This window comes from Mastomys coucha, unplaced genomic scaffold, assembly GCF_008632895.1.
Source record: "Mastomys coucha isolate ucsf_1 unplaced genomic scaffold, UCSF_Mcou_1 pScaffold16, whole genome shotgun sequence".
Lineage (NCBI taxonomy): Eukaryota > Metazoa > Chordata > Mammalia > Rodentia > Muridae > Mastomys > Mastomys coucha.
This window is the reverse complement of record NW_022196898.1, coordinates 105,041,359-105,055,512: the sequence shown is the minus strand read 5'-3', so window position 1 is coordinate 105,055,512 and position 14,154 is coordinate 105,041,359. Positions and strand designations below refer to the sequence as shown.

General features: G+C 41.9%; 1 protein-coding gene and 1 long non-coding RNA gene across 4 annotated transcripts in view; one reads left to right on the top strand and one right to left on the bottom strand.

Moving 5' to 3' along the window:
* The window catches only part of Zranb2 (zinc finger RANBP2-type containing 2), a 12,530-nt gene extending 11,062 nt beyond the window's left edge, over positions 1-1,468 (bottom strand). For all 3 annotated transcript variants that reach the window (XR_004119915.1, XM_031375958.1, XM_031375957.1), the window contains exon 1: positions 1,340-1,468. Coding sequence is in view for 2 of the 3 variants with exons in the window: in XM_031375958.1 (XP_031231818.1) it covers positions 1,340-1,395 (56 nt within the window). In the remaining variant the exon portion in view is untranslated. The remainder of the gene's footprint in view (positions 1-1,339) is intronic.
* A 223-nt stretch (positions 1,469-1,691) lies between these two features.
* LOC116093985 lies at positions 1,692-8,203 on the top strand. The gene is made up of 2 exons (XR_004119916.1): positions 1,692-1,808; positions 7,639-8,203. It is a non-coding gene; the product is annotated as an uncharacterized LOC116093985 (long non-coding RNA).
* The last annotated feature ends 5,951 nt before the right edge of the window (positions 8,204-14,154 follow it).

Here is a 14,154-nt window from a genome sequence, read left to right as displayed (position 1 = left end):
ATCACAAAATCCTAGGGATGGATCCACTAGGAAAGAACGGGTATAAAAGGACTTCAGAGAACTGATGAAATGTTCTTTGAGAGGTAGGAAGTGGGAAGATAGGAAAAAGACTGGCATATTAACTAAAACATAATTAAATACTAAAGAAATTTGAGTATTATAATATTTATCAAATCTAAAACTGTAAAGAACAAGAAACAAAACCAACAGAAAAAGTGTGACCTTATGACATTAAATATTTAAGTTTTTATACACTTGCACTACTGAAGTATTTATTAAAGCATCTTAGATACTAGAATTTAATGCTTAAATAAGAAACGAAAAGGAAGCCACCACTCTATTAAAAAAAGATGAATAAGATAAACAAGTGAAAGGAAGTGTAACACTAAGCTGAATGACACCATACAACTTTAAGGTCCCTTTTCTGTTAAAAAATACACACGTTCCAAGTAACACTGAAAATATATTCTGAAAACTGTCTCCTTGACTTATATCAAGGAGAAATAGCACTTTTGTTTTTGCCGAGTTTAGGTGTACAGTACTTTGAAGGAAGAGTCCTCCCAAAATATATGGGTGTTTTCAGTAAGAACACAAGAGCACATTTTCTACGAGTCACGTAGAAGGTAGAGGTTGGTGTCTTAATCTCTGAAGGGTTCCAAAGTGTCACACAGTTCCTGCAGTGACAGCCCAAGAGGATCTCGGTTCTAGTCTGCTGACTTGGTATACTTAGCCTGGTATCAGTCAGATACCAACCAAGTGAATAAGAGTGACATCATTTCCTTGCTCTCCACACACTACCCATGTTACTTCGGTGTTAACTGTAACCGAGCAATGTATTTTCTAGCAAAGGTACTTCAAGCTAGACGCTCTGCGGTAGGCAGAACAGTAAACTCGGGTTTCCTTCAGCTTTGACTCTGGTTTTCCAAGAAAACACGAGCTGATACATCACTTTTCTTTAAAAATAGGGACACCTATTCAGAACGATCTCTGTGGCCGTAAGCGGAGCACACCGGCTTCCCCGGCCACGTACGCGCCCAGGCCTCCTGCCTCTTGGCAGGAGGATGAGAAAAGCCAAGTCACTGGGGACGGACCGCAGGCCCGAAAGCACGGCAGCCGCAGGGAAGGAGGGAGGGACAAACATCGAGCGGCCCCGGCAGAGCTCCGAGCAGGGCCACCGAACTGAGAGCTCAGCCCCGCGCGGGGTCACGTGCGGGCCGCCCGCGACCGCTCAAGGCCGGAGGCGACCGCCCCGCCGTCCCGACAAAGGCCGCGGCCCCGTCGCCGCCCTCACAGGGGCCTCCCCGCCACCCCAGGTCCCACGCCATCCCGCCACGCTCACTTCTTGTCAGGGCAGATCCAGTCCCCGTCACTGACTCGGAAATTCTTGGTCGACATCTTGGACGCCAGCAGCAGTGCCGCCAGCAGCGACGTTCCCACCGGAGCCGCGGGGCCTCGCGCCGGGCTGTCCGCGCGACGCCGGACCCGCCCTTCCCTGGGGGGTGGGGGGGAAGAACGCAGATCACCGCACCGCAAGCCTGGAACAGAGGTGCGGAGACGACGCCCGAGAGCCAGCGGCCCGTCCTGAGGCTCTGCCTCGATGCGGCCTTATCGCGTTCCCGAGCAGGCGTTGTGAAGACAGTCCGGCCCGGCGGCCATCGCAGCAGAGCTCTCCGCAGGCCGAAGGACCCTAGAGAAAGACACTTCCGCTTCCGGGGCGGGGCTAGGGCTCAGAGGCGGAAGTGACTCGGCGCGGCTAGGAAGTCCGCGGGCTTACGCGTTGCTTAGGGTTCGCTGGGGCGAGCGATAAGGTGGGCGGTTCGAGTCTTTGGAGAAGATATTTTATTTTTTGTTTTTGGACAGAGGCTGAGGGTTAGCCCAGGTTGCCCCGGACTGTTTCATCCATACCACTTCGAACCTCTGTCAGGCTTCTGTAAGCCACGTTAACACATTAGGCTTTTTCCTGTGAGAACATAGGGAGGGTCTCACTTTTAGCTCCACCTGGCGTGTGTAGTCAGGCTGCTTAGTATTTGGATGGAAAAGTCAAATAAAGGGAGGCAACTTTCCTTCTTGAGCTGTTGCTTAAAAACTTAGCTTTTAAAATATTTAATATGTGTAAGAGATAAGCCCTGGACACAGAGGAGCCAGCCAAAGGTTTTAGAAATAGGAAATAGTATTGATACAATTACTGGTGTCTTCTGATCACAACACACTACCTTTCCCCAGATTTAATATTGGCCCTTTGGGTTTATTCTCTTGCTTTATAAAAGACTTAGTTCATATACTGAATGCTTACTTTTTAAAGTGAGAAATAGAGACAATTTGCTGTTAGAGAGGGTTGCTTTTAGTTCATCATAGTTTCTTTCGGTTATTTGCATGTAGCTCACTTTTATTTCAGTTATTAACAATTCTTTCTTGTGACAGTTAAGACCCAAACCCTGCACTTTGTCACAACATGCATGCAAATACACTTTTTTTTTTTTAAAAAAAGATTTATTTATATGAGTACACTATACTGAGACACACTAGAAGAGGGCATCTGATCCCATTACAGATGCTTGTAAGCCACCATGTGGTTGCTGTGAATTGAACTCAGGACCTCTGGAAGAACAGTCATTGCTCTTAACTGCTGAGCCATCTCTCCAACACCCCCACCCCATGCAAATATTCTTACAGTTAACCCCCAAATCCCATGTTTTGGCATTGTTGATCAACACTTATGTTACCATTTGTGCACATGGGTTCTGGCATTTATATAGGGTTACTAGCATATAGCTCTTATCCAGGAGAAAAATCATTAAACTGTTTTGGCTTTAATGTCTAACGCCTTTGATAATTATATCCATCTCTCTCATCTCACTTGAAAGCTGTTGGTTGTATTTTATTTTGATCATTGTCCACACCTTCCCAGTTATTTCATATTGTAAAATCACTGATTTTTTTCCTGGATTTTTATCTTGGATAATGTGGAATTTTTATTTTCTTTTAACAAGCAATCCTTGGGTTGGCATCACAGGCTCAGTCTTGCGTGTGAGTACTGGTTCTATATCAGTTAGCTCCTCTTGAGTATTTGCTGTGCTTTAAACAAATGGCTTTTATGTGTGTGGGTGTTTTGTCTACATATATGTCTGTGCACCACATGCATGCTGGGTGCCCTCAGAGGCCAGGAGAAAGTGTGGACCCCTGGAACTAGAGTTACAGATGGTTGTGAAATCAGCATGTGGGTGCTGGGAATAAAACTCAACCTCTGGAACAGTAGTCAGTGCTCTTACCCACTGAGCCAACTCTCTAGCCCCTGCTATCTTGAGTCTGTCCTACACATAAACACATGGATTGTTTTGGTATCTTAGCAGTACTTTTAATTGTGTAATTTAGTTCATTACACAAATCATTTCCATCCTGCTTTGCTCAGTTGATACTTGAGCATAGAACTTATGTGAGTTCATACTAGATTTGGAGGACATACCTCCCCATCCATCTCTTTTTCTTTGATTCCTCTCACGTAGACTGTCTTGAGTGTTTCTTTTTCTTGGTCCTTTTGTGAGAAATACAAGGTTTCCCTTGGATTTTTAGCAGCTTGTCATAGCTATAGCATTTGACTGGGGCCCTAAAACAGGGTAAAGTGGTGAGGGAAAAGAGAAAGGTATAGGATGTTTCTCCTCCTTCCCCATGCATAAGACTACAGAGACTTCCTCCCCTTGTCATTATGATAGTATAGTTTCTCATATACCTTCACTCTGGGTGGGAGGAGAGCTGTGAAATATTTTAAGTATTTCCTTACAATCTCATAGCTCACAGATGTGCATTTTCCCAGTTCATATGGCTGGAAAATTTGTTTTTTAATTAATTCAATTATTATTGATTGTGCTGTTACTACAGATGTACTAGCTAGCTGCCTGGCTAGCTACAAGAGAAAATAGCAAAACAAAATGAAGCAACCAATATCAAACCCATACTACTAAGCTTTGGTTCTCTGTGGTAGTTTGCCCATAGATAAGGGTGTGTTTTATCTAAATTTTCCATATGGTTAATGGAGAAAGACGGACAGCAGTGAACCTGTTGCTGCAAGTCAGGGAAGTGCAAATTAAAACCATAATGTATAAAACTATGACCCATCCATCAAAGTGAACAAAGAGGGGTATAAGGTGGCCAGAGTCCTTATTGATTGCAGGCAATGTTTCCCATCTGCATATGGGTTGATTTATACTATTTCAGTTTCATCACAGTGTGAATATGATACCCAGGGTGTTTCAAAGTTTGAATTGTGAACTTTCATAATCTAATGATATTGGTATACTCGAGATTCTGGATAGTAACAGTGAGCTATCATGAGGGTGAAGAACCTGTACTCTATGGTGTACTATGTCACCATAGTAAGCTATTATGCTCAGTCAGTTATGTATATTTAATTTATTTTCACCTTACAATAGGTTTGTCTTATGGAATTTTTAATCCAGTGAATTTTATGTAACCCTAGAGCAAATCAAGTAGCATTTTTTTAATTTGAAAAATACTTGTCAGGCCCCACTAAATGTGAACAAATGCATCCATACATTATGACCCTGAAACTTCTCAGGATATTTCCTAAGGCCTGCAAATGTTTCTATTGAAGGTATGTATAACAGAGTTCATAACTTCATTACTCATGTTGCTCCCAGTTGTAAGTTTCCAGACTTTGTCAATAGTAGCCAGAGCAAACAGATAATCACATAGTCATTTAGTAAAATGCTACATGCAACATTAAGAGCGACATTGAAACTGCATTGAACACCATGAATGTCATTGAACACTGTTCAACACCCACATTAAACTTAGAAATCCAGACACAAAATTGAAAAGTATGAATCATTCTATTTATGTTCAGTTTAATAATTTTAGAATTAATCTTGTACAGAGGTTACTAATGAGACTGGGGATTGTGATCACAGCTAGTAAAATGGCATGCAGTTATTGTAATAAAGGAGCAACTGTAGTTAAAGCTTCTGGGAGAGTCAAGTCAATAGAAAAGTCCTTTGCAGTGAGTCTGAGATAGAATAAGTACAACTACAAGTATGTTTGCCAATAACCTCAACAGGTGAGTTTAAAGGCCTCACCTTTTCAGATGTCTGTTCAGGGTGGAATCTTCCTAGGGTAAAGAGTGATTGTCCTTCTCTTAGCATGAAAGAAAAATACAACTACCCATTTTTAAAATTCTAATCCTTTGATTGGTAATTTTTTCTCATCCCCTGGGTACACTTAACTTATCATAGTGAAACACTCAGGGTGAATTATCCATGCAAGTTACTCTTATACATGATGCTGTAGTATAGATTGATAAATTATCATGCAGACAAGCAAATCTTTGTCTCTAAGAGGTTAATTAGGTATTGTGGGCATATGTAAATTTTTATCTTACATATATTTTTAAATTAGCTCCATATAGTCTTTAGCTACTCTGTTATGGCTCTCTCTACTTGCTAAGAACAAACGTCAGCATGTATGCTTTAAACACCTCCACTAAAGCCAAACCAGAACAAGCAAAAGAGGAGTCTCAGAAGAGGGATCTCATGGAATGTTTGGCAGGAGCACAGTTCAGGTCTGGAAAGGGGTTTAAAAAAGTTCTTGTGCTTCAGTAGTTCACTTTATCTCTTAAGATCAACTGCCTACATCTTTAGTTCACAAGACAGTCAGTCTTGTGACATGAGAAAGCAGGCTCTTAGCCTGGTCTTGCCCAGCTGTGCTTAGGGAAACCTTTACAGAGATCACAGTCTCTTCTGTCTTGGGCTACTCCAAACCTGGTCCCTTGTAGGTCCTGTTTGATAGGAACTCTGGGCTGTTTTATTGTCCCCTGGTGGTACTAATTAGACAGTTAGGTTTTGAGGTTCTCAGGATGCTCTTTTGCTGTTGTGTATGCATCCAGCACATGTCCCATAAGAGCTCTGGGGCTGTCATAATGTGAGTGTTGCATTTCCATGTGAGGCCCTGGAGGGAGGAATTGTTAAAATTCCCACTGATCAGGACAGTATTTTTAAAAATGGGATCATACAAGTTTTAGATCACTGAAATGGTGCTGAAAACTGATTAAAAAGTGATTTGTGATAGCCCAGAATGGGCTCAGAGTTCTGGCCTGTTCACTATACAGTTTGGAGAAGTCACATTTGTGAAGTTGTGTGTGGACTTCCCCCTTTCCCCAGGCAGGTACAGGTAGTTTTAAGTTCCGTTTGTTTGCCACTGCCTCCATTGTTTCTGCCTTCCAGAGTTCCAGATGGCATATTAGGAAGCAATTGTTATGGTTACTCTTGTCTCCTCCCAGGTCTTTTCCTGTGGCAGTGAAAAACCAGTTTTTCCTTTTTAGCCATGTCTTTTCTTGCTTTTAATTGACACAGCATCACCTTGCTCTCCTGAAAGGAGAGTTGAAAGTCTTGTTCAAATGATGGGCACTGCTTACTCTAATAAGAGAGTGCATCATGACCTGCTCAGGGTCCTGCACCTGTCCTTACTGCTGGTAGCTATGGGGGGGGGCTCCCAGTTGGGATTGCAGTGTTCAAATTCCAGAGTTGCTATGGGTAAGGCCCAGAGGTATCAGAAGAAGCTGTGGATGGAAGATGGGTTGCCTTGTAAATGCTACCATATGCCAACAATTATTTATGCTTTTTGTGCAAAATAACATAATGTAACATAACATAGCATGTTTTCTGGGTAACACTTGTGCTTGGGTCCTCTTCCACAAACACATTGGTGCTGTTTTGAGGGTCATTGGAAAGTGTCTCACAGATTGCACAGTGCATGTTGTGGGATACGAGTAGTGACTCAATAGGCTTTGAACAGATGGCATTAGATAACCAAAGAGGCAAAGCATTTATACTGTCACTAAAAAAGGCTGCAGAATATGTCACTGTGAATAACAGTGTCACCACCTTCTCCTTGCAGTGTGAGATCTATGAAATTAATCAGGAGTGGTATTTGTGACAAAAAAAATCAAACAGGTTCCTTCTGGGAACAGGGAAATTTTTCATGTGCACTAACTATACAATAAATATCCATGTGGTACATTTTACTTACCCCAGATATTTATCAATAAATTGCTCTACCTCAGATGGGCCCCCAACTTGTAATTACTTTTATAATCAAATTATTGCTAGAGAGATCCTCCTTAGTTATCTCCAAATGTTTTGGATATCTGCATAGCATTGCTGGGTAAGCAGTCTGTGCTCTTCCTTCTGCAGACCCCAGTGCAATATATTAGCTGTAAATTATATTCCTCAAGGTTCTAGTTGCCCTGGTCTGTTTCTGTGTGTACCTGTGACCCAGTTGGTTACTCCAGGCATTCAGGGTCATGATGACTGCTAGGAGGTCCCATGGGGAAAATGACAAGGACGTAGCTTGTTATATTGGTGGGCTCTTTCTTTTTTCTTTCTTGTTACTTAATAGCAATTTAACACAAAGTTAGCAGCACAAACAATATGTTTATAATCTTCCAGCTTCTGTTGCTGAGAAGGCTGAAAGGGGCTTGGTTGGATTTTCTCAAGGTCTCACCATGAAATATTAAGGTATAGATTTGTAGTTGTGATCCCAACTGAAGCTTGGATTCTTCTGAACTATTTTAGTTGCTGGTTTCTAGAGCTCAGTCTTTGAGTATTGAGGTCATCATTTTCTTTGCAGATATTGGCCAGGGCTTTCTCACAGCTCCTAGAGACGAAACTCAGACGTGCATCACGTGGCCCTCTGAAAACATGGAGCTTATTGCTCCGAAGCCAACAGGAGAGCTTCTCCCAGTCCTGCTTCTGCTGCTGTTACAGCTGCTTACAACAGCTGTTATCATGGCTAGAGTCTTATATTCAATGTGACACCAGAGGAGAAATGGTTCCCACTTTTGCTGTATTATATAAACTAATAAAAGGAGGAACATTGCATTTTACTCTCAAACCCTGTCTACAACCAGTCCATCAAAGATCTTAGGAGCCATTTTTAGTTCTTGGCAACCATGGCTTTTGAGTGGGTAAATGCTAGCAGCACATGAAATCCATCTTAAACTGATTGTCCACTTTTTTCTTTGACATTCTCTTGAGAACAGCCAGTAGTTTATTAGTGTGCTTAGAAAATAAGAATTTCCAGTATGAATCTATATGGGCACTCATGTTTCACAGACTTCAAAGTTACATCTTGAGCATATTTTGTCACATAGTCTTCCTTACAATTTAAAATAAATGTGTTGTAAAAAAATGATCAAATAGTGTGTGTTTGGTATAATTTATAATTGACATTTCAGAAAGTCAGTAGATAGGAGACTATGATGCACACACATGCACATACACACTTCATAACTCCTCAACTTAACTGCTCTTTCTCGTTTGTAGGAATCTGGTGGAATTTATTTGCCAGCTGGTGTTTCAGAGTCCTTTATAAATTAATTATAGTATTTACTAGCCATGTGGAGGTGGTGAAATCTAATTAGGTCAAGGAGGCTGGCCCTGCTGGAGTCTGAAAAGCAAAGCTGTGTAAGGTGTCAATTGCAGACCCCCTGTTGTGCTTTCTTGCATACATGTTGGGGCAGGGTAGTGGAGTAACAAAAAAGATACATAAAAATTTAAAGTAAAAAGTCATAATTTTGATGAAAATGATTGAAGTTGTCCATCAATAAATGAATGAACAAAGAAACTGACAAAATTCCAACACTTTTTAGCTGGCAAAGGCCTTTCCAGGTATTTCATTACAATGTAAGAATTGGATTTGAGACGCTAAAAGCATTCACTTGTGCAATAAACACAGAGCTGATTGTTGTATATAAAGAGAGTTGTACCACAGTTTCCTAAAGTTGTGCAAAGGTATAAATACATCTGTGTATGTATGAGAAAACTAGATTTTGGGCAGACTCAAGGAGAGCAGGGAAGTTAAATGTATTAATGTTAATCCATCGCAAGTGTCAGAACATGATCAATAAACCTTATCCTTAAGAGTTGGGAATGGAGTGAGGTCACTAAGAACACAGAATAGGTGTGCGCCTCAGGCACTGATGTTCCAGGCAATGCCTGAGGCATTGCAATCTTCATGGTTGTTGGGGTCCTTTCTCATCCCAGCCCTCTCTTCCATCCTGTTCTGCTTTCCCTATTCTCAAAAAACTTATTTTTGTTTTGTTTTATGAAAGACCTTTGGGAAAACCCATTCACACTGAAGTAAGTAATCTAGTTTTAACATTTACATTCTTATAAGTGGGTTATTTATTTGCCAGAAATAAAATCTTAAAATCAAGGCTCAAAAAACCTAAAACTTACTGGGGCTAAACAGTAACATAAATGAATGACTGAGGGCCCACATAAGACACTAGGGGGTGAGGTAGACTGTGACAAATTATTTGAGGACATGAAATCCTTAAGTGCTGTTTCAGACAAAGAAAAAGTGCCAACTGAATTATTACATCAGGCCAGAAGTTGCTCCCATTTGCTGCCTTTAAAGTTAAATTGTGTTTACAGTTTGGTGGTAGAATTTAGCAGAAAAATGGGTCCAAGAACAGGAGATAGAGTGGGAACCCCTGTATCAATACAATACTCTTCATTCACACAAGCCTTCTGGGGAGGCCCTGGCCCACAGGCCTCAGTATCTGGCCTGCTTTTCTCCTGTCTATTACTGTTGTTCATTTTTCAATTACTGTAGTCTGAGAGCAGCAGAACAGAGCTAGAGACATGTTTGCAGGTAGAAACTCCAGGGAAATAGATGAACTTCAGAGAATTATATCATTAGGACCCTTCAGCTTCTTGTCTGCTGGGGAGCAGTGTGGTCAGCTTCCACTGGGATCATGCCTGCTCTAGTCTGCCCTACTCCAGATGGGAGTATTGTGCAGCTTCCACTGGGATCATGCCTGCTCTAGTCTACCCTACTCCAGATGTGAGCATTGTGCAGCTTCCACTGGGATCATGCCTGCTCTAGTATGTCTTACTCCAGGTGGGAGCAGGGTGGTCGGCTTCCACTGGGATAATGCCTGCTCTAGTCTGCCCTACTCCAGATGGGAGTATTGTGCAGCTTCCACTGGGATCATGCCTGCTCTAGTCTGCCCTACTCCAGATGGGAGCATTGTGCAGCTTCTACTGGGATCATGCCTGCTCTAGTATGTCTTACTCCAGGTGGGAGCAGGGTGGTCGGCTTCCACTGGGATCATGCCTGCTCTAGCATGTCCTACTTCAGGTGGTTCATACTTCTTAAGCCTCAGGGACAGTTTTGGATTCCTGTCCTATACAGCACAGACAGAATATGTAGTCTCCTGATGAGGAAGAGGAAAATTAGCTGCCCCTAGGCCATTCCCTTCTGTTTCTAGAAGGACATCTTATGAGGGGAAAAAGCAAGCTGACAGCCTGGTTGAATCTGATGGTCAACAGAAAGCCCAGCTAAATTGAAGAATAGTTTACAAAAGAAGGAAGGATTTTTTGGGGGTAATTAACCTTGTTGTTTATTACAAATCACAGAATAACTGGAGTTTTCTCTGTGCTAGGCTTGGCTCTCAGGCTCATGTGAGCAGAGATTTGATTCATAGCAACCTTAGGAAGGAAGTATTGTTATTTTTTTCAAGGCGAAGGAGACCAGGTTCAGGACAAGAATACTCCTCCAAAGTGATAAAACTGGAATGCAGTAACAGATATGTTCTCAACATATAACTCAGACCCATGGGGATGCCTGGGATCCCTGAGGGAAGTCAGGAAGCTATGCTGGGCTGTTATTTGCCATTTCTAAGCTTTTAACTTTTTTCTTTCATAAATTACTTTCTGACCACATTTTCCCCTCACTCCTCTCTTCCAGTCCTCCTCTTCTTCCCCAGATCCCTCTTTGTCCACTGAGGGATATCAACCAAACATGACATATGAAGTTGCAATAAGACTAGATATGCTCTTATAGTAAGGCTGGACAAGACAACCCAGGAGGAGGAAAGGAGTCCCCAAAGCAGGCAAAAGAGTCAGAGACAGCCCCCCTTCTGCTGTTAGGAGTCCCACAAAAACACCAAGCTATACAACTATAACATGTATGCAGAAAACCACCATGCAGGCTCCCTGATTGTCAGTTCAGTCCCCGTGACCCATGTGAGCCCCTGTGAGCCCTGTTTAGTTAATTCTGTGGGTTTTCTTGTGGTGTCTTTGACCCCTCTGGCTCATGCAATCCTTCCTTCCTGACTTCTGCAGGATTCTATAACTTCCATCTAATGTTTGGCTGTGGGTCTGCACCTGCTTCCATTGGTTGTTCAATGAAGCCTCTCTGATGAGGATTATCTAGGCTTTGGTCTACAACTATAGCAGAGTATCATTAGGAATCATTTCATTGACTTTTTTTCCCAGTCATGTTGGTTCTATTCTAGGTCTCTGGGCTATCATCCAGTCTCTGGTTTCTGGCTCTCCAGGCAGTGTCATGGGCTCACTCTTGTGAAATGGGTCTCAAGCTGGACCAGTCATTGGTTGGGCACTCCTATAAGTTTTGTGCCACCTTTAAGCCCAACAGGTCTTGCAAGCAGGATAAATCGTAGGTTTTGTGGCTAGGTTAGTATCTCAGTCTGTCCACTAGAAGCCTTGTCTGGTTTCTGAAGATGGATATGAATTCCCCATTAATAGAGATCTTCTCTAGGGTCACTGTTATAGATTTCTGGGAGTTTCCATTGCAATAGATTTCTACCTCACTCCCCAAATTCCACCCTCAACCCCCTTGGTTCCAGTTGTCTCTCCTAATACTCTATTCCTACACTCTCCAGTCCTCTCATTAGGAGAAATTTCTTTTTAATGCAAAAACATTCCAGAAGGATTTCCCTGGGGCAAGGGTTAGTTCTAGTAAATTTGGGATCTGTTGTCTTATGCAACATGGCTTCCCCAGAGGATGTTATAGGATGTCACACCATTGTATAACTCTGGGTGTAAAATGGAGATGTCTCAGAAACAACATGCTGCCACTTTGTGGAACAGTATGCAAAACTTCTATAGAAAACTTGCTCATCATCTTAGATCACAGAAAGGAAGGATCTGGAAGCTACCTGCAATGTTCTAGAACTTTCTCTGCTCTGTATTTGTCTTTTGACTCCCCACATTCCTGAAATGATTAAGGGAGTATGAGGCTGTCTTTAATTCTGTAGGACTTGTTTGAGGGCTAATCCAGGAAATACCAGTCAGAATGTAGCATTCTCTAGAATTTATTTAGGGATACTGGGAGAGTTCTGTCTTCAGTGGAGTTGCTAAGTTGATATATGTGAATTCGAAACCTAGAAAGAAAGAAAGAAGAAAGAAGTTATGCATAGATTGTAAAAGCTGATAGATGCAGGAGAGAGAGAGAGAGAGAGAGAGAGAGAGAGAGAGAGAGAGAGAGAGAGAGAGAGAGAAGAGCAGGAAGAGGAGGGAAAAGGGAGGCTGGAATATAGCACTTGAATTTGTGAATTTAGTTTTGCATAGCTCATGTCTGTTCATTGGAAGTTCTAGTCACATGAACCAACTTAGAGGATTTTCTTTTGGTTTAAACTCAATTGCACAGGATTCTGTAACTTGGGGCCACAAATTCTGATTAATATTACAAAGGCATTTTGTATTGGCTGCACTGGAAGGGTTTGAGAACTCAGGACTTAGTAGCCTACTAGGTAGGAATGGTTCTCAGAGGTGACTCTGTGATCAGAGAAATATGCATATTGTAAATCTGTCCTAAAACATGAATACATATCAGATCTAATTTACACTTACCTGTTACTGAATTTTAAATAAAATTGCAGACACTATGGTGATATTTTAAGCACCTTACTCCATGTACTCATGAAGGGATACTCTGTTTTACTCTTGCTAGCTTTACCTTTTGTGTGAACTGATTTAGGCCAGTGTGACCAAGTGACAGAGGGTGTTTTCATAAACTTGGCTTTGATGTAGTTACCAAACTCTGACAATTGTTTTTATAATTTATATTTAATTATCTATGTGTCTATCTATAGTTCTTTATAGACAGGGAATGGACTTGATCTCCATAACTTCAGCATCTGTAGCATAGGTGAGGTTCAGTGATTTTGGAACAAATAGAATAATTTTATTTTATTTTTTATTTTTTACCCTCTCTGACCTGTGAAAATCTACTCAATGGGAAACTCTCTTCTAAATGTACTGGGTTGTTTTACTTGGTATGAGGCAAGTTGAAGCATTTGTAGCAATGAGCTGGCTTACATTGTCCCATATTTTGATAAATGGTTAAAATTCTGATACTTTGGAACTAGAGACCATGCTCCTCCTGATAGCTTTACAACCTAAAATCAGGTCCAAGTACTGCCTTTCAGCCTCCTTACCTGGCTATAGGGATGGATGGATCCTGTTCTCAGTAGTGAGCGCTATATGTAGAACAGTTTAGATGGTGGAGCATCTGGCCACAATTGCCAGGAACAGGTAAGTATTTGCTATCACTGTCATTACTGTTATTTTCTAGACCTCATGCTCATCAAAGTGAAATGGGGCAATACTATATGATTACGCAAAATTTAAATGAGTAATTCCTGTAACATGCCTGACAGCAACATACAATTACAAATTTCCTTTTTTCCCTTTTTTAAAATTAGATATTTTCATTATTTACATTTCAAATGTTATTCCCTTTCCTGGTTTCCCCTCTGAAGACCTGCTCACCCACCCACCCACTTCTGCTTCCTGGCCCTGGCATTCCCCTACACTGGAACATAGAGCCTTCACAGGACCAAGGGCCTCTCCTCCCACTGATGAACGACAAGGCCATCCTCTGCTACATATGCAGCTGGAGCCATGAGTCCCACCATGTGTACTCTTTGGTTGGTGGTTTAGTCCCTGGGAGCTCTGGGGGTACTGCAATTACCAATTTCTAAGAACCAAAACAGGAGTGTTGTATATTTAATATGGCACACACACACACACACACACACACACACACACACACACGCACACACACGCACACACACACACACACACTAACTCCTGGGATGTTTGTGTTAACAGGTAGACATCTGTACCAATCTTCCTGGGTTCTAACCCAGGCTGAACTCATTGGCTGTGTGATTGATTCTGAGCAGGTTATGTAATGTCTCAGGATCACCTGTAATAAAATGAGAATAATGATAGCATCCGCTTCCTAATGTGGTTTGAGGTTTAGTTGCTGAGGTCCCCCTAAAGTAATAAAGGCAACAGCAGGCGAACAGCACGCAGCCAATAAACCTAA